This window comes from Musca autumnalis, unplaced genomic scaffold (genome assembly GCF_047663935.1).
Source record: "Musca autumnalis isolate F117 unplaced genomic scaffold, ASM4766393v1 scaffold_4, whole genome shotgun sequence".
NCBI classification, from domain to species: Eukaryota; Metazoa; Arthropoda; class Insecta; order Diptera; family Muscidae; genus Musca; species Musca autumnalis.
The window spans coordinates 172734387-172756612 of record NW_027411977.1 but is presented as its reverse complement, the minus strand read 5'-3'; the positions used below and the strand labels follow the sequence as shown (position 1 = coordinate 172756612).

At 34.5% G+C, this 22226-nt stretch overlaps 1 protein-coding gene across 2 annotated transcripts in view; it reads left to right on the top strand.

Moving 5' to 3' along the window:
- P5CS (Delta[1]-pyrroline-5-carboxylate synthase) overlaps positions 1 to 22226 on the top strand; it is a 268880-nt gene that overhangs the window by 179354 nt on the left and 67300 nt on the right. For both annotated transcript variants that reach the window (XR_012412190.1, XM_073980203.1), the window contains exon 8: positions 3925 to 4166. Coding sequence is in view for 1 of the 2 variants with exons in the window: in XM_073980203.1 (XP_073836304.1) it covers positions 3925 to 4166 (242 nt within the window). In the remaining variant the exon portion in view is untranslated. The remainder of the gene's footprint in view (positions 1 to 3924; positions 4167 to 22226) is intronic.

Genomic DNA, 22226 nt, shown 5'->3' with positions numbered 1-22226 from the left:
ATGATTTGAGAATAACACCCACATTTCAGTTCCATCCGTTCGTATTTAGAACTACCATTTATTACCTTGCGCATGCATAAGTAGTGATTTCCGTAAACATCCCCTTATCTGAACGCTACACAACAACAATGGCCTTAATACAAAATTTCAGATTTCCTGATTTATCTGTTCACCAAATGTTCAAACCCACCTGCCTTACCCAACTCAGTGACTTTAATACAATTTTCAGTGACTTTAATACAATTTTCATTTCTTTCACTTCACACAAACTACAATCCCGAAAAGCATATATCCATCTTGGTTGACCCTACTCTTAAATTTAAGAATTCTTTTTTTTCGGTATTTTGCCTTTAGGGCCAAGATCATTCTTAATATTATTTTTTATTAATTTTAATTATTTATTAATGTTTCGAATCTTATACTTATACTGAAGTTATTGTTATATGGAAATGCAATCTGCTTTTCCATGCAAATACTTTTCCACTGCAGCCTTCGGAAATTATGAGTTTGGTTTTGAACGCCAGCGTGTCTTGATAAAGTTTGCATATCGCTCATATACTCAAAGAGTGACATCCAGTCATCCATCCAATCCATTTTCGAGAAAATCGCATATATTGTATATATTTTGTAAACAGCTAATCAGATATCATTGCTAAATTTCTGAGCGAGACCAAGCATGATTTGAAGTGTTTTAGTACCTCATAAAATCAAAAAACATGTTTGTTGAATTATGTCAAACTCGCAGTATATGTATAAGCCGTATCTCGTTGCGTGTAAAGCGGTGGTGCTCAAAATATTTTGTGCATTAGTCTCTCTCAGCGAGACTTTCCTTTGCTAAACCACGACAGATGAGAATAAAGAGAACATATGTTGTTGTTGCAGTCACGTTAACGTATATGGGTGATCTTGGCTGGTGTAAAGATATCAACATGAAAATTTGACGCAAGATTAAATAGAAGTGGTATGTATAAAAAACAAATTTTTGAGTTATGCCACTCTTTTAGTAAATAAACGATATGATTTCGAAGACGTGGGTTTATATCCTATCCCCACATCAAATTAAGTACTTTTTCTTATGGTGCTGCTCTCGAAATCACCACTTGATTTCAGAATTCCACCTCTATCCAAACATCCAATACCAAATTTTAATATTCGTACACCTATAAAACGTATTTCGGACCGCAATCGGATCACTCAAAAACATATAGTACTATATTTAGAAACATATAGTGCTTTTCGTAAAAACATAGTATACATTTCCAAAGCCAATCTGATTATCTCTATACTATAAACCAACATTGACTTATATACCAAATATAGAATTCCGGGCTATCTCTTCTCCCAATACCAAATTAGTACCGTAAAATTTTCACCATTGCAGATATATCCCTACACATAATACAAAATTTGCTACGGTTTAGAATCATCATGCGTTTAGAGTAACTTAATACTTTCTTACATTTATAGTTCATATTTCCAGAAACATCTTTATATTAACCTTACACACCAAGATTGATCCTAATATAAAAAAAAAATTACGGAGAAATGTTGGTTTGGTTATTGCATTGTGGTTATTGTAGTGGCAATTGATGACTGAGCGTATGGTTGACGACTGTGGGTAAATAGTGTGTAGCTGCTGGGATTGTGAGAATGGCTGCAGTTGTGGTAGTGGTTGCATTTGGCTATTGCTTAGAGTATATGATGTGGTGAAAAAAGCGGGTATGTGATGAAGAAGTTCCGTTTATCCTCCTAGGGGGAGAAGCAGATGGATTATATTAGATATGTTTGACAAGCCATGTAAGATTTTTCGCAAATTGGTATATGTAGATGGGATCTATGTGAGAGAAGAAAGTCAGATTATTTATCTCATATCTACCAAAGAATCGGTATCTTCTCGTAAAAAGCGAGAAGCACCTAGAGTAGATGTTCGACCCTCTCTGTTTCATCTCGATCTTCACATAGTCTACAGTGGTCGACGCTACTGTTATCCCATCTTGAAGTTAAGGATCTGACCATGCTATGACCGGTAATAAGTCCCACAGTGGTTTCTATACCTGACTTATTTAGTGGAAAAAGGGAGTTGGTTCTATGTTGAGAGTAATTAGGCCAGATTGCCTTGGATATCCTTCAACCAGGTTCCATTTGAGATCTTTGTCCTGCCTCCTCTAGAAAGACACCATGAAGTTTCCGAATGTAGTAGCACTTTGGTGGTCTGATAGATGACTCTATTGGTAAGTCAGTCGACTGAGAGCCATCCCGTGCAAGTTTATCCGCCACTTCGTTCCCCGTTATATCACTGTGTCCTGGAACCCAACATAGAACAACGATATCGAGTAGATCAAGTAGAGCGTTTTTGCAGCCGAGGATCGTTTTTGAATTTATGGTCCACGACTTGAGGGCTGCTTGACTATCGACATATAGTCACGGGTCCTTCAAGAGTGCACTCAAGTATTTTGACTAACGGAACTGCTTTCCTGATGGCAAGAATCTCCGCCTGAAAGACGCTGCAATTATTATTGAGTTTGAAGGATTTTTTAATTGGTGGAATCTCGCAGTAGACCTCGGCTCATGTGCCATCCTCCATCTTGTAATCGTCTGTACAGATAGCCAGAACGTCAAGAGGAGGTTTGCCACTATCCCAGACATCCCTGGGATTGAAGTTGAGTGAAGTGGGTATGTAATCACTGATGTGATTAAGTGCACTGAACTCAAGTAATTCATTAAATGGATTTAAAACCTTTGCATGTCCACAGTGTGAGCATTGCCACACCTGCCGTCCTGAGCCGGAACTGAGTCAGGATATCCAGAGGTTGGAGATCAAGGATCACATTCAAGACGGCCTGGGGTATGCTTCTGATAGCCCCAGAAATGAGCAGAGATCCGGCTCTTTGCACACTTAATAGTTTGGACAGAAGTTCACTATTTCCGAGAGCATGCCACCAGACAAGCCCACCATAGGTTAGTCTGGGCAAAACCACTGTTTCATACAACCAGTGTATGACCTTTTGTCTAAGACCCCAACATTTGGAGTTCTTGCAGGAATATAGTGCCATAAGACCCTTCTTTACCCTCTCCACAGTGTTCCTTTTCCAGCTTAGACGTTGGTCTAGGATTGCACCGTGGTATTTGGTCTCTGAAGAAAGTCTTAAGGCAACTCTTTCCAGGGTTGGTAGCTGGAATTCGAGATGTTTGAGTTTCTTGCCGCACAGCTTCACATCTCACTAATCATTTGAGCATCATCACGAGAAATAAGTGCAATTCCGTAAGCATGAAAATGAAACGGGTAGAAAACATAGCAAAGCAGTTGGAATTAAAGTTTAGATATAAATATGTAGGCAACCCTGTCTAAACGGCAATATTCTCGTGATGATGCTCAACGTTAATATATATACATATCTCTTACTTTTGATGCCATAACGAGTAAACGAAAAATTGGGAAGTTAAACAAAATAGATTATGCACATAATTCAAATGAAGTCTCAGTTGTTATCCATCCTTTATTTTTGAAATTCATCCGCAACTGCACCAATAGTATTCGAACATCATATACTTTTATTTGAAAAGTTCCTTGTTTTATTATCTGCTGAAATCACTTTGACGAACTTCTTATTCTATGTGTTTTTTGGAGATTTAAGCTTGAGTTGCAGAATTTGATTTGAGAGGAAATGGCAAAAATACTACTGCCGCATCATTTATCATGGTCTGAACTATCATTTATGCTTGTTGAATTGTCAGAAAAGCAAACTAAAAAGAAAACATATGTATTTTAACTCTATGAAACAATGCACATTCACGTATTTTCTTTCTTTATTCTTCATTTCTTTACTTTTTCTACTTTCATGCTGCACATGAATCCGGTTGTATGGCATCGTTTACGAATTCATTGGGTATGTGTTTTTTTCCTGGATACTGTTGCTGATGTAGCACGCATTGGCAGCCGTCAGTTGCAAAGCTTGTCAGCAGAGCAAAGGGCTTGTGCTGTTAACACTTTGGCTGATTTATTGGTTAGCCGTGAGGCTTTCATTATGGAGGCCAACGCAAAGGATCTGGTAGAAGCGCAACGCAATGGCTTGGCCAAGCCATTATTGTCACGTTTGTCCCTGAACACCGGCAAATTGAGAAATTTGTCCGTTGGATTGAAACAGATTGCAGACGCTAGTCATAATGTAAGTATTTGAACATGTGTTATTGTCTTCTAAGTTTATGATTTTACATTTGAGTTTTTGCATGAATATGTAGTTATATATGTAGATTTATTATCAAATTTATTTTAGGAACAAACATAAGGCTGTGCAATAAAATTGCATTCCATGGCATGTTTTTTTTTCATGTTTATAATGGAACAACCATTGCAAAATTTCCCAAAATCAATGGAATGCATTTTTTTATGTACTCGTAAAACAATCATTTTAAGAACGTTATGTTTACGTTAACGTAAAGTTTTCTTTAAGCGCAACTGAGTTTGCTTCTTATGTCTTAGCATTGACGCAAACTCCCAGTAGAAGCGCTAATTACAAAACCCACTACTAAACCATTATTTTAACAAAGGCATGTCGCTCGAATTAAGTAATTATATTTTGGCCACTTAAATAAATAGTTACTAAAAGTCGTGACATGCCCTTGTTAAAATAATGGGTTAGTAGGGGGTTTTGTAATGAGTATTTTGTTGGGCTACACTACATAAAGAGTCTTCTTCTTGTGAATTTCGGCAAAAATAATCGCAACTTTGTAACAAACAACATTACCAAATAATGGAGTTTTATAATATTTTTTGGTAGTCGTAAATACCTGCAAACCACATTACTAACCCACTATTTTAACATGGTCATATCGCGCTGAGTAACTAATTATTCTATAACCACTAGAATAACTATTCTAGAACTTTAGAACTTCAATTTTATTTTGCTGTCTGCTTGTTTTGATCATGCGAACTTATTATTTGCAGCCGAACAAATCCGGATGTGAATTGGGGCTTCTCATAATCCATTCTACGCCAAAACAGGCAGTACACCATTCTACATTGGTGAATTACTATTTATAGGAACATTATTTATTTATTTCATTATTCGCAATACAGAAGCCTTCATGGCCAGAAAATGTATTACATAGTAAATAATCCTGATACAGAGCGGAGTTATTTTTCCCTTTTTTTCTCTTCCGTCGGACGCCTCCACGGGTGGTGGTAGGGGAACGCTCATCAGATATGTCGGGTACCGCAGAAATATAATATGCGTGGCGAACCGAAGGAAAAAATGGAAAACGGCAGCGTCTGATGGCAGCAAACAGCGTCTGAACTTCAGGAGGAGCGGCTGAATACAGAGACGGAAAATCTAAGCCCTTCAGAAGGCTACGCACAATGTCGCGAGTTCATATTAACTGTGGCCTAAAATAGAAGGAGTTCTCGTAGGTGCATCAATTTTGGTACACGTACCTATTATTGACTTGCAATCTTCAGGACAAAAAATTGGGTTGGTCGGTCCACGTTTTGATCTAGCCCCCATAGAACCGTACCTCCCGATTTTCGTATTTTGAATTTTTTAGACACAATGACCAACCGAAAGTATTCAAATTTTGTGGTTAGCCTTCGGCAGAGGTACCAAACATTCCAACAGAGAATTGTGGGCTTAGGTCCACGTTTTGATATAGCCCCCATACAACGGTACCGCCCGATTATCGGTATTTTGAAGATTCCTCATTATTACACAGAAATTGCTACAATTTGGTATTTAGTCTTCGTAGTGGGCATTAACCTTCACCTTGAAATTTGTCTGCATAGGTCCACGCCTTCATATAGCCCCCATAGGACGGTACCTCCCGATTTTCGGTATTTTGGAGGTTTTAGCCTGATTATCACACCGAAATGGCTGAAAATTGGTATTAAGTCTCCGTTGGGGGACTTATAACCTTCCACCAGAAATATGTCGGTATAGGTCCTCGTCTTCCTATAGCCTCCATAGAACCGTGCCTCCTCATTTTTGGTATTTTGAGTGTTTTGGTCTCAATATCAATCAACAATGTTCCAATGTGTATTCCCAAAAAGTATTTTAGGAATCAATATGTGGGAAAAATACCGGAATAAAAATAAAAAAATACATTCATAAACAATATACCTTATGACGACGACACCACACTATTTGTAATCAGGCTCGCAGGATTACAAAAGCTAGTATATGCTGTTGATCATGCTAGTACATTATATACCGTACAGATTAATATAAAGAAGACGAAGTATATGATTATAAGTAGAAGAAACATCGAATCCAATATTCTCTTATGCATTAGTGGAACTCAAATAGAAAGAGTCTTTAAATTCAAACACCTCGGAGTCCAAATTAATGACCACTGGGGCATATCAAAGGATATAAAATGCGGATTTGAAATGGCAAGAAACTCTTTTTTCAAATATACAAATATAATAACGTGCCATGACATAATCCTTGGAACTAAAACCCGTTTTGTTAAATGCTACATATGGTCAGTTTTATTATACTCGGCAGACACATGGACGCTAAAAGTAGCAGACGAGAGAAGACTACACTCGTTTGAGATTTGGATATACCGACAGATCTTAAAGATATCCTGGACAGACCACATCTCAAATAATGAAGTACTGAGACGAATGAATACCGAAAGTCAAATCATCATCATAAAAACGAGAAAAACTGCTTATCATAAGAACCAACCAAGCTATCATAAGAACCAAAATTGATCTTTTGTATTATAGCATAAAATTTCCATTAGCAACAGATGCATTAAAATTACATACATTTAAGAATAGAATGAGCTAGTTTGAGGAAAAATAGCGACTCAATTTCAAACGAAAAGCATTATCAGTATGCGAAAAAACACGTAATGCACTGGGGAGATAGTTCCAACACGTTGCAATGCTGACAACAAAAGATTTTTCATAATAACAGTTATAATCTGAGGAATAATAATTTGTGTTTTCCGACTTGAGCGAGAAAAGGTAAAAAATTACACAATGAATGAGGCGAACGAGTTTTAATAGTTTTGTAAAAAAAAACACAAAACATTCGTCAAGTCTACACATCTACGGAACGAACAGCCTAGTAATCTGAATGCAAACGCTTACTATTGTGTAAAAGGTAAAAAATTACACAATGAATGAGGCGAACGAGTTTTAATAGTTTTGTAAAAAAAAATACAAAACATTCGTCAAGTCTATACATCTATGGAACGAACAGCCTAGTAATCTGAATACAAACGCTTACTATTGTGTTCAGAATGTGCTGTAATTTGTGAAGATTTTGATCAGTTGTAACAGATATGTATCTCAAGCGCATATGATACATGTGGCTTTAAATGTGCATGGACAAGTTTAACCTTTACCCATAAGGGCAAGTAAATACCCGTAGTGTACAATCTACGTAGAATAAGATTTTACTCTGTAAACTGCCGATATTGAACCCGAAATTTAATTTGTTGTCCATAATGACACATAAACATTTATGCCTATCAAATATCCACTCTTGAATTTCCTATCATAATGTCAATATTATGTGAATGAGAACCAAACATAATGACTTTTGTTTTCAAAGGCCAAACAACAATTTATTCTTTCTAAATAGCCCATAAAATTCAGCTCCGAATGAAAAACCAGCATTACATTATCAGCAATAATAAATAAACAGCACACATAAGGATTGATGCATTCTGATAAATCATTAACATATAGAGTGAAGAGTAAGGGACCCAGGACTGAATCCTGATCTAGAACAGACCATTCATCTCAAAAAATTGAGATCTATCACCAACAAACGACATTAATAGCTTACCGGCCGTAAAAGAGAAGTTGAAGTTATTTTTAGTTTCGTTATTAAAATATCATAAGAAATCGAGTTGAAAGCCTTGGAAATATCCTAAGAAATTAGTATACAAGCTCTTCCACTATTTAGGTGTTGTCTAATAGATTCAGTCAAATGCAAGAGAAGTTATGTCGTACTATGGCCAGTGCGAAATGCATGTTGTCCTTCAAATATTTTGGTCCTAGTATGCATTAGAAACTGATCCTTCAAAAGGCGCTCACAGATTTTTGACAAAACCGGAAGCACAGAAATCGGCCTCAAGTCTTCTGGACCTCGAACATTGGATGATTTCGGAATAGGTATTACTAAGGCTAGTTTCCAAGATCAAGGAAATTTCGAAGTAGTCAAAATTGTATTTATTAAATCCAACAACAAATGAGAAATATGAGGAAAAATTAGTTTTAGAAATTCAACTGAAATTTTATCAACACCAACCGAATTATATTTTATTTTATTGATAGCATTAACAATATCCTCAATAATGACACAAGAAAACGAAAATGTTATTTCATTGTCATGAAGTGTGCAACACTACACTCAAAAAAATCATTTCTACATCGCAATTGTTATAAATATCATACACGCAAAAAAAAAACGGCCTCTCTAACATATGTCCCCAACATATTTTGCAGCAAACATATATATGTTTACAACAGTCCCAAACATAATATATGTTTGGGTCTGCAAACAAATATATGTTTGGGTGGAAACAAATATATGTTTGGGTGCAAACATATATATGTTTGGGTGCAAAGATATTTATGTTTGGGTGCAAAGAAATATATGTTTGGGTGCAAACAAAGATATGTTTGGGTGGAAACAATTTTATGTTTGGGTGCAAACATTTTATATGTTTGGGTGCAAAAAAATACAAACCCAAAAGGCACAAAAAAAACAAACACATGCACCAGTGGGCGCTTACTGAGAACAATGGAGCGTAAAATTCAATGTAAAACACTTTAAAATGTGTGCTCACTTGCTCTCAGTAAGAACTCACTGGCTATCTCTATAGCAGCGACGACCACAGTAATACAACCAAAGCGAAGACATGTATGAACGTATGAGTCAAAAAAGCAACAACCACATTATGTTTTTGTTTGTTTTCATTAATTTACACTGTACGTGAGAGAGCAAATGCAAAAACAACTCAGTGGGCGCCCTCACTATACGATCTAAGCAAAGAAGCTCGCCCCTGCTCTATAGTATACACACAAATGTTGTGGTTTTTTAAGGCAAAAGAACAACAAACACATATGTACATACAAAATTCCAAAGAAATACATAACACACTTTAATAAAAGAAAAACTGATTGAAATAATTTGTAAATAGTCACACTTTTAAAAAGTAAAAATGTATAGAAACGTAGTTGAACATTTCTCCTTAGTTGTGAAATAAAACAAATTGTCCTCATAGTTGAAATCATCAGCGGGGAATCGGCATCTGGAATCAAATGATTATGTAATGCAATAAATAAATATGGATATGCCATATTTCAAATATACATAAGTATGTATGTAATTACCAATATTAAATGCGATTTCTTCCTTGTCCAATAAAATATTAAAATATTTCCTTTCACCTTATTGATTCAATTATAAAATTTCCAATTATAAAATATATTGGGCATTTAATTTACTAAAAAGCACAATTTCTTTAAGAAAACACAAAACACTGATTTATTCACTCACTTTACCGTCTTGACTCTACAAAGGCAACTAAAACACTGAACAAAGAAAAAAAAATATAATTCATATCATTTCTCCTTTTCTTCTTCGCCAGCTAAGCTGGTTAACAACAACAAAACAAGAAACACACGAGTTTGACGCATACATGCCACCAAAGCCCCCTTCTTCGCTTCTACGTCTTCCTTTATACAATACCCACAGCCGCGAGAGCACTGTTATTACTCTCGTTGACAAACATCCTCTCTCCACCCATGAAAAAAATGTTCTAACATAAAAAATATGTTTTACACAAACATATCAAATTGAGATATGTTACAAAATGTTGCAAACATATATTTGTTTGGACCCAAACATATTATGTTTGGATCCAAACATATATTTGTTTGCAACCGGTCCCAAACATATATTTGTTTGGATCCAAACATATTTTTAACATAAATTTTTCTGCGTGTAGCCATCAACACAACCATGTCTTCTAAGCACCCGTCACATATCCCTGGAATCAAGGTTACGGAAATGTCTCATATAATACCTGCGTCCTCTTTGCTCTATTTCTGTACTTACAAAAAAAGAGCACCTAGTGGGACAACGATCTTCCAAATATGCCCAAATCTCTTAAACTCTTCGCAGATTAAATATTTCTGGATTTCATCCAATCTTCATTTAAAGGCAATCGTCTCTGAACAAGTGGAACATTAAAGTACAGCTCATTAAATAAGTTACAAATCATAACACACTTAGCATCAGAACTGGAAGCCAAGTAATAATGGTCTTGATTAAAATTCGCTAAGATTTGCATTCATACGCACATCAAAACATGGATAAATAAGCGCATGACGCGAAATGGATGGTCATTGAAATTGACCAGAGTAATGCAACATGCTACTATCATTAAGACTGGTCATTCAGATATACACTTTTCTCAATATCTGAACCATTATCTTATCTTAACTAAGAACCCTACATTTCAAATCATAGCTATTTGATCAGAAAATTTAGCTAAAACAGTCAAAATACCTGAAATCGGGCGGTACCGTTATATAAGGGCAATAACAAAACGTGGACCTATGTACATGATTTTTTTAATTTTATTTTGGTGGAAAAGTTTCTACATCACTGGGAACGATACCTTTGTATGGGGTTTATACTACTTCGTGGACCGATGTAGCCCATCTTCGAACTTGATCCAATACACATATCGTCGGTGTCATGCTTAAGTGTTCCATACGTCATTTTTGACATTTTGAGATAAAGGTACCTTACAAGGTTTTGAACCATGCTCTTTCAGATTTTTTGGTCGGCTTTTCTCTATCTCTTATAGTTTCTGAGATATTCAGATACCAGTATGTTCCGTATCCGCTTTGTAACCCAACAAATCTTGTCGTTTTGTTCCATATCCATTAAGCCTGGCGTATGGAACAAAACAACTTTGAACTTTTTAGTTCCATATCCATGTCGTTTGGGTATGGAACAAAAAGAGACAAAAACGAATTGTTCCGCACCAACAATGATGGCGTTTGGAACAAAAAATTGTCCATTTTTGCCAAGTTACGGAAAAGTGTGGCGTATGGAACAAATTGTTTTAAAGGACTTGCTTTAAAAACTGAAGAATAATAGTTTCTAAATCCAAATATTGTTGAATATTGTATTGTTATATGAAAACGAGAATGTATCAATCGTTTAAACAAAAAATCCATAGTTTAAAGACAAAATTTTGATGTAAGTCCACAAAAATATACGCAAAAACGTCCATTCGACTTTAAGCTAACCGACTACAAAAATGGTATTATAAGAAAATTGCGTTTAAATGTTTTATGTTACCTTAGAAATGCAAAATATCAATCCGTTTTGTCCGATCGAAATTTTTACCACAAAAAATAGTGATAAGTGGGGGAAATCCCTTAAATAAATGTTTTAATAAACCTATAATAATGGTCCTTATTGTATTTATATGAGAAAAATAAATGTTTCATTTAAAGTCCTGATTTTTAAACTCCACAGTAGCACTTCATATAAGGGATGTGGAACACGATTGATAAAAAGTGTTTTGGTTGAAATGTGACAAAACGTGTTCCATGTGACACAAACTGCCAAAAACATGAAAAAAAGATTCCATGGAACAATTCTGCAACTTTTTGCAATTATAAAAATTTGCCATAACTTCTAGACTATCACAGATATCTGACTAAAATAAACTACTGAAATATTCTATGAGTTTAGTTAAGTAGAACTGAGCTCTTAAAGTATTGGATTATTGCACCATTTTTATCCTGTATGGCCTTAAACATTAACTTGAGTTTTTCTCGAATCAGGCAAATGGCGTATGGAACACTTAAGCATGACACCGACGATATGTGTACATTTCAGCTCTCTATCCCAAAGCATCCGGAAGATAATGTGATTACAACAAACCAACGGACATGGCTAAATCAACTTATAATTTTACGTTGATCAAAAATATATATACTTTATAGCCTCGCAAATGATTATTTCATACTACACGCAGAGAAAAACTATTTTTCGCTTTTGTTGGAACAAAAATGTCTGTTTTGGTTCCAAAAATGTATTTGTTTTGTTCAAACATTGTAATCCAAATCCAAAAATACCATCTTTTGTTCCAAACATAGAAAACAAAAACAACTTTCGAATTTCCGCAATATTGTTAAAATCGTTAACAATACCGATTGTAGGAACTATCATAATCTAATTTTGTTTACAAAAAGTATTGTCAACCTAGAAAACCAGCCCAGAAATTTTTGATTTGAGTGTATATACTTCTCATATACACTTTTCACATAACTTGGATATAAATGTCGCGTATAATATTGCAATCATTGATGAACACAATACATGGTTTGCTGCGTTGGCGGACAACAAAGACAAACAAAAAGCAAAAAGCACCCACCACAACATAAGGAATAATTAAACACCATAACAAACTCCGGTAAAACACCAAACCTAAAGCACAATGAAGATAGAAGAATGAAACAAAACAGAAACAAATAAAAACAAGAGTCTCCTTGTTGGTATATATACACACAAAAACAAAGATAAAGGCATCATGTCATACTAACAAAACTCACCATAATTGTTTTTTTCAACACGGCATCGAATAGCGAGAGAAGAGAAGAAATTGTCGAAGAAAAGAGAGAACTATTGTTCAGTTGACAAAAACAATTTTTGGATTTAAAAAAACCCAATTGTTGGAATTACAATACTACATTTGGAATTTAACAATATCTTTACAATACATATTTTGCTCTTCGAATATTGTTCGATCAATCATATTTTTTTCTCTGCGTGTATGGCAGAGGGTATAAATGAATTAGACACTCAAACTTAAAACAACGCAACATCGAGAATCGAACGACGCATAGTGAAAATTGCCATTAACTAAGCAACTACGCAACTTCGAAAACAACGTAAAGTAAAACGACGCAAAGCGAGGTCTTGGTGTACTTTTAAAGCTGCAAGATCTATTTCAGAGATTTGTGCACAGATTGCATGAAGGCATTTAATACATTTTCTGCACCTAATACTTCCAGCTTTGCCAATGGCAGCATTGCAGGCACCACAAACAAATTTTAGAAGCAACCAGCATTCTCAAAAGTAATCAACATCAGATAACGCAGGAACACAATAACCAAGCAGCACAAAGAAAAGACCATGAACAGTTATTCTTGAATTCAGCAATATGCGTAAAACAGCATCAACAACGTATTTCGTTCAAAGAAATCAGCCAAAATTATAATTGCAATTTATTGGAATATTGAATTATATTTCATTAAAACTCCATAAATTCCAACATTCACATCAACCAATAAATAATTTAGCAAAAAAAATTGATTCAAAAACCGTGTTAAGTTCGTAAAATTTAGTAAATTGATTAGCTGCCAACTCTCACACTTTTACTCAGGCATAGTGTTGCCATTATTGCAAGTTTGTATGTGCGAAGTAATGTGATGTTATTTTCCTTCAAGGTCAATTTAGTATCTGACTCTAGATTCTAGAATCAATTCAATACACATACATACAACTGAACGTTTTTTTACAATTGTTTACACATGTATCCAGTGACTTCAGTGCTCCGTTCATGAACTCAATCGAAGCATATGAAAAAAACAGAAAGTGGTACTCATTCACAACGTCCGCATATGCATGTGACCTTAATCCTCATGTCATCAATTAAAATGCTGTGACCGCGGCGTTAATAATTTAGTATTGTGGTTACCCAGTTCTGGACATGCATTTGCACTACAACGTTCTGTCGCTAATGTTCTAACGTTGTTAAAAGCATCTATATCAGGGTCAGGCACCATACTTTTCTATTGCATACTTTACGGGGTGTCATTGTGTGAGTGCATGCTTTTCCAATGGGTTGAATTGTGTGTGTGTGTGGAGAGAGCAACGTTAAATGAGCGCACACGGGCGCCTAATCGCCTGACGCTGATCTATATCAATCAAGTCAGCTAGAACAGCGTCAGGCGATTAGGCCCCCGTGTGCGCTCATGTAACGTTGCTCTCTCCACACACACAGTTCAACCCATTGAAAAAGAATGCTCTCACACAATGACACCCCGTAAAGTATGCAATAGAAAAGTATGGTGCCTGACGCTGAGCTAGAATACTTTTTGTTGTGTTCTACGGATACTTCCCTGGTAATATAAAATAAGTATTTACATTATTGTTTTGAGTAATATATTTCACTTAACGAAAACTTATGTTAAAAATTTTTTGGGAGCTCGAATGTGTATATAATCTTCCTGTCTATTTAAACAACAATTACAATGTTTTGGTGCCATGCCATAACTGGTTTGCGGATATAAGTTCCAAAATTTTTGGGAGCTATGTCCAACCACCCCTTGCGGACATAACTCCCAATGGGTTTTATGTCCGTGTTTAAAACTTAGGCTTCGTTCCAGAACTAAAATGTTTTTACACATTTTGAACCTTTTTCCCCGAAATGCGTTCCCGTACACCAAAAAAGTTGCAAAATGTTCACTTCTCTTTGTATAAAATGGCGCTGAATGGCTTTCTCTTTAGAAACTTTTTACACGACAAATTTGCGAGTAACATGCTTTAATTGCTTTTTTAATACAATTTTTATTTCAAATCTATAAGAAAATTGCAAAATAAATTTAATTTCATAGACATTTTTCATTTCATGAAAGAATTTATAAATGATTCAAAATTTTTAAGAAAATTAAGTAGTAATGTGTATCAACATTTCAACAAAATATTGCCTGACGGATGTGAATATATTTTTTGTTTTTAGTTGCCATTAAGATGAATTGAAATGATGAAACAAATATGAAACTAATCGGTGATGTGTCGGGAAGTGGAAGTGCTCATTTCTAGAAAATGCAATGTTATTTAAAAATATGTAAAATTTTGTATTTAATTCAATTACCAGTTTCAAAAAAAAAAAAAAAATACGACAGTGCCGCAGGCGAAATATTTTTGAAAAAAAAATCGCGCGATTTTTTACAAAAATATTTTCACTATTTAAAAAATAAAAAGTTTTTGTACAAGTATGCAAATAATTTCTGAAAAATGAAAATCGGCGTAGGCGATAATCGTGTGATTTTTACAAAAATATTTTCACTTTTTATGAAAATAAAAAGTTTTTGTACAAGTATGCAAATACTTTCTGAAAAACGAAAAGCGTCGCAGGCGAAAAAATTTAAAAAAAAAAATCGCGCTATTTTGGGACTCGCGCTATTTTGTGGGGGTTATGTCCGCTTTGCTTCACGGAGATAACTCCCAACGAATTTTGGGAGTTATGTCCGGTCACCATTGTCGGTACATTTAAGTAAGCGTTGTGGCTGTAAGATATAATCTTTGACTCATCCACATGTTCTAAAAAATGTGCGTCTTTTGAATTTTTTTAGCACAGTGATATTCGAGGGGAACTAAAAAGTTGCTGCGTGTTGCCAGACGCGATTTGAATTGGTGGTTTTTTTTTTTGAAGTTTGAAAGTTTTTAGGATAAACGTACTCAGTACAGTTTGGCATACGATCATGTGTTGTGTTGTTTACAGTGGCTTGATTAATACACCTCCAAAACATGGTTTATGAACGCTTTTACAGCATCTTCTGGCGATTGCTGCTATTTTTCGTGCTCATATGCATAGTTCAAAGATTCGTCACCTGGATCCATCTTATAAACGTCTTTTGAAGCACCGCGAAATTTCTTGCACCGATCAACACGGGATCCAACAAGAAAAACTCTATTTTGCCGCCAAGTGTTCATGCAATATCAAATGTTAGTTGGTGGAAGGATGCTTCTATCTCACGGTATATAACATGGCGATCCTGCTTTAGCCGTTCACGCACGGCTTAATTTATCCCATATTTTTGCAAAGTGATTTTTCAAAGTCCCTGTAAACTGCTCAACACGTGGTCGTACGTCAAACAGTACTAAGAACGATTATGGTAGAAAATGTCAAACTTTTCAATGGAAATGTAAAATGGCGTCTGGCAAGTCTGCTTATTGCTTAAGCCAGAAACTTTTTTATTTTCCCTCGTAAGTGCACGCAAAAAAAAACGGCCTCTCTAACATATGTCCCAAACATATTTTGCAGCAAACATATATATGTTTGCAACAGTCCCAAACATAATATATGTTTGGGTCTGCAAACAAATATATGTTTGGGTGGAAACAAATATATGTTTGGGTGCAAACATATATATGTTTGGGTGCAAACATATATATGTTTGGGTGCAAAGATATTTATGTTTGGGTGCAAACAAAGATATGTTTGGGTGGAAACAATTTTATGTTTGGGTGCAAACATTTTATATGTTTGGGTGCAAAAAAATACACACCCAAAATGCACAAAAAAAACAAACACATGCACCAGTGGGCGCTTACTGAGAGCAAGGGAGCGTAAAATTCAATGTAAAACACTTTAAAATGTGTGCTCACTTGCTCTCAGTAAGAACTCACTGGCTATCTCTATAGTATACACACAAATGTTGTGTTTTTTTATTGAAAGGGAAAAGAACAACAAGCACATATGTAGGTACATACAAAATTCCAAAGAAATACATAACACACTTCAATAAAAGAAAGACTGATTTAAATAATTTGTAAATAGTCACACTTTTAAAAAGGAAAAAATATATAGAAACGTAGTTGAACGCTTCTCCTTAGTTGTGAAATAAAACAAATTGTCCTCATAGTTGAAATCATCAGCGGGGAATCGGCATCTAGAATCAAATGATTATGTAATGTAATAAATAAATATGGATATGCCATATTTCAAATATACATAAGTATGTACATATGTAATTACCAATATTAAATGCGATTTCTTCCTTGTCCAATAAAATATTTCCATTCACCTTATTGATTCAATTATAAAATTCCCAATTATAAAATGTATTGGGCATTTAATTTACTAAAAAGCACAATTTCTTTAAGAAAACACAAAACACTGATTTATTCACTCACTTTACCGTCTTGACTCTACAAAGGCAACTAAAACACTGAAGAAAGAAAAAAATATAATATTTTGTTTGGATCCAAACATATATTTGTTTGCAACCGGTCCCAAACATATATTTGTTTGGATCCAAACATATTTCTAACATAAATTTTTCTGCGTGTGAGTTTTCGGTGAGTGAGTTTTCGGTATTACAATTTGTAAATCTGGCTGTATCTCTGGTATTATATAGAAATCGCCAGAATTCAATCCAGGATAGTTTTTTTGCTCTGAATTTTTTAGTGTCGCGACAGGAGTTATGTTGTTGGGTCTTAAATATGTCCTCCCTAAAAGAAATATTGTGAAAACAATTGGTAAAAATTGATTTTAAATATTAAAACGCGAAAATTTCATCCATCACTGTGCAATGTTTTTATTCTATTTTTTGTAAGATACCTCATAAAAAATAAAAAATAAAAAAAGATTTTTTCTCTTTGGACCAATATTAAATACGTTTTGAGTATTTCTTTGGATATAGTTTTTACAGAATTCGACTTTTTCAGGGGCGATATCTAGGAATCTTTAGGAAAAAAAATCTTAAAATATACTAAAATGGTTTGCTGATGAGCAGTATCTCCACAGCAAAAAATAAAGGAAATCAAGTGTCCGATTTCACTCAGAATCAATATTGTTAAAGGCACCTATCGAATTGACTGCCATAAATATTTTGCTAGATCTAGCGGAAGTTCTAATATCACGCATCCATTCCTTTAAAGTGGTTTTGTTGTGTGTGCGACAAATGTTATTCTATTCTAAGTTAAAATCTCAAATTCCACAGTTGGAATGACTTCATCGGCTTACGCATATGAAATATGTTATTTTATGACATCAATATACACTTTTGCACCTTCGTAAGACCTGTTCCACTGGTATGTTAAATAGATCACATTGTCTCCTGTAATAGTATTTAGGATTCAAAAATGTTATGACGCTAATATGGGTTTTATCAAGAGCACAATATGAATTCTTATACATAGCATTTTCGTCAAAAACATAGCTTATGCGATTCACGATATGAAAATACAATGTCACGATTAATGAATATTTATGGCATTCAAAATTGTCCAGTGACCATTTCTCCGTCGCTTGTTTAGGTCATAAAGTGATTTTCAAATTGGTGCTTGGTCTCAAATCACAACACATGCTTTCTATGCTTTGTGATATCTTCCACTCTGTCTTCATAAACCTTTTTATCTCGTCTTAGATACAAATTTATTGCCTAGCACGCCTTTTTAATTGTGCCATATTTCATCGTATTTCTATGTAAATAATTTTATATTCATCCCTAATACGGACGGAGAGCGATGGTGTGGAAGTATGTAAGAGTTTGTGTTTAAAAAGTACTCACACTTTTTTATTTGTTATTGCTTATTTTGTTCCAACATTTAATATCTTCCCCTGTCAAACGTTTTCCAATCTATCTGTAATCTAAAGTACCCAGTAGAAATTGTCTTGAAGACAACATTGACGAATCGTTAAAGACAATGCTATATCCCTGAAGACACCTTGCAGACAGCAATGTTAAATCATCGACGAAATTTTCACACAAATGTCCCAGTATTCGTGTAAGACAACTTGAGCGACAGGGTAAGATAAGTTGTCACTGAAGACAACTTCGATGATTAAACTCCCTACTTTTCGTTGACTAAAAGCCCCATATTTCGTTGACGTCTGTTCCACAGACACTGTCTTGTTATTAGTCATTGATAACCCAACTAAAGATAATTTAATTTATGTTGTCGTGTGTCAATTTTTTTTTATTAAATTATAAAATTTAATATGTTTACAAATTTTATCTTAAATGAATAATACTTAGCTCCCATATTTCCGCCAGTTACCATTTTCTTCGAACTTTGGCACGCAGTACTTCTTATCACAGCCGACTGAAGGGCGATCTACATATCCTTATTTATGGATTCTGCAAAAAGAAACTGTGATAAATCAATTTTGTAAATTGCCAATAATATTTTCTAAAATCTTACCGAGCTTCATATTAGGATTTTCAAACCTCTGCTTTGACTTCAACCTAAATACACGAATTTAAAGAATTACAATTATTTTAAATGCAATTTATCCTACTTATTCTAACTTACCCTTTTCTAGTTAATGCATAATAAATAAAAACAGTTTAGTTCGTGACGCGGTTTACGAATTTTATATTATTACATTTATTACAAAAAGAAAATTTTCTAATTGCATAAACATGTGTACAATAATTTCAAAGCTATCTTTTTAAGCATTTTTCGGGTTTTTTGCCAAGACACACTGCAAGATATGGTCATGCAACTTGCCGTGCATGACAATTTTGGAAATTTCGTCAACGCATCGTCAATGAAAATGTCATCGAAGAGTCGATTTTCTACTGGGTAGGCCTGTGCACACAACTAAATACATATTTTGAGATTGTATTTATTTGAAAATACAAATATTTCCCATAGTATCCCAACATACCATTTTGTGTCATTTTATAAAATACCAAAACAAAAAATATTTATAAAAATGTTCTGCTTCTACAGGAGAAGCTTACAATAAGCGTACATATTAAATATTTTCCATGGGATATCGTTTAGACATTTTCTAGTTATTACACATGCAGGGAAATTTCTTTGTTTTGTTTGCCTGCTGTTTATGTTTCTTCTTTTTAGTTATTTCGCAGCAGTTAAGTGAGTTATAGGCTATAACTTATAGCCCGTTTTCACGGTACGTCGTTCGTTCTCTATTCGTTGTTCGACCCATAACTACGAATAAATTACTTATTTCCCCACACAAAATTCTATGAACGAACGACGATTTTTCTACGTTGTTCGATTAGAAATACTCTCTGAACGACGAATAAGTATGTCCCATCCCTAACAAATGAGAGAATTTATCGAAAAAATCAATAATGACATGTCTAAATTCAAAATTGAAAAAATTGTTGAAAACACAACAATTTTTAGAAAAAAGGAAAAAATGAATGGAAATGAATGAACTAAACATTTTATATAGATACAGAAGGAAGATGGTTGTGTTTCCTTCTTAATTCCACACACATTTCATGTCCATTAGTTCAAAATCGCGTAAAAAATCAGAAACAAAAAGGAAACAAATAACTGAAAGACTGTATACAAAAACATTGTTTTGACATGTCTCTCTCTCTTTAATTTTGAAAATAGAAACATATAAAAATATATTGAAAATACAAAATTATTCAGAAAAAAATGGAAAAAATGAATGAAATGTGTGTAGTTAAATATAGAAGGTACATTTGAAGGAAAATCTACATCTATAATGTATGTTTTATGCGTTTTCGGTTCAAATTTTTGTGAAAACAAAGAAACAAAAATGAAGGAAATTTTGTTTATGTCTCTGTCAATTGCGAATGGTGTCGTGGAAACGGGTTAATTCGTGTAGGTCGTTCGACGCTCGTGTCAACATGACATTAGACGTAGCGGAACAAATGAAAATGGGAAGTTTGCATACACATATTGTAAAAAGTTATTTATAATAATATGTAAATAATATTAGTTAAATTTTAGATACGCCAAATAAAGAACAACAGGGTGATGGAAAGGCTGTGTTTTATAATGAATACTATAAAATACAATTTATAAAGTTTAACAACTAAAGAAACTAATTATTGAGAAGTTCGCATCAAACATCCGAAAATTTACCGAATTTCGTATAAATCAACAGAATTTGTTCCGATTTTCGGATAAAACTTTCAAAAATATTCCAATTTTTTGCCGAATATCGGATCAAACGTCCGATAATTTTCCGAATATAGGATAAAACTTCCGATAATTTTCCGATTTTCGGTTCAAACATCAGAATATTTTTCGATATTTTGAAAAAGTATCCGAAATTCGTCCAATTTTTTGTCCATTATCGAATGTTCTCTTAGAGTTTTTTTCCGAAATTGTCAGAAAATCGAAAATTCCCTTAAAAATTCCCTTCTTTTCATTCAAGTTTTTTTACGAATTCGTTTAGAATTCCAAAAGAAACCCTAATGTTCCTTCCGATTTTTTTCCGACAAAACTTTTCGTATTCGTGGGCACCTTCACACAAATTTGTTCCGATTTCGGAACGAATTCGGCATCAATTCGGAAAAAAATCTTAGCTGGGAATTCCCAACATGAACTTTTTCAAAACAAAAAGCAAATATTTTCCTTTCTAATTGTGTGAGTGAGCAAATTGACACATACCGACAGCATGTGGGACCCCAATTGAACACTGCTTACTAAAGGCTAAGACGATTTTAAAGTATAGTTTTAGACTGTGTGCAGTTCTTACCAATTCGAATTGGTTTTTACTAAGTTATTTTAAACCTATAGGCTATAGTCTAGACTGGGCCGACTATGAGATACTCTGCACCACTACCCCTGTAAATATTTTCGTAACATGTTAGTATGGAGATAGTTAGTTTATTTGCCCCTACGGTATTCCATACCAGATGATCAAAGGCTAATTTCACCAAACTCTGATTTTTGGTCATCAACACCAACACATTTGGTATTGAATTAAAGATCGTACGGCCTACTTTCGTTATCAAGCTTTTTTCTTGGAATTCGTCCAGCAGAAGCACGGATATCCGCCATGGAAATCATTTGTCCACTGTTTTTAATACAATTGGAACCAACTTGATGCTCAAAAGGTTTTTTATATTGGTAACTTTTATTGGAGTTTCCCAAAAAAATTTTATGGAATAGCCAAGCTACTTAGCGTCATTTCTATTGTCTATTTATCCCCTCTGCCTTTAGGCTAGAAGGGTATAAAATAAAAATGTGCCTTATCGAAATAACGGGTTTAGACCGCAAGTATGTTTGGACGAAATTCATTTCAGACAATTTGGAGTCGATTTAGCCATGTCCGTTCATCTGTCTGTCTGGCTGGCTGGTGCGCACGATAACTTTCGAACGGATCAACCGATTCGAACCAAATTTTGGGTATTGTAATATTTTGTCCAAACTTAGTTTAAGTTCGAAGATGGGCCATATCGGTCCACTCCCTCGGGTACCTCCCCCACAAAAGTTCAACATTTTTTTGTTAAATAGTGTGATCTTGAAGGGAGCATTTGATTTGGCCAAACTTTGCACATCGTATTATTCCTTCCAGATATATAAAGGACTCGAATATGGACTATATCGGTCCACACCTTCCGGTAACTCCCACACAAAATTCGGAGAGAGTGAATTTTAGGAGCACCACTCGTTACCGTTAACCTGGTACAATTTTTTTTCTCGCGCATT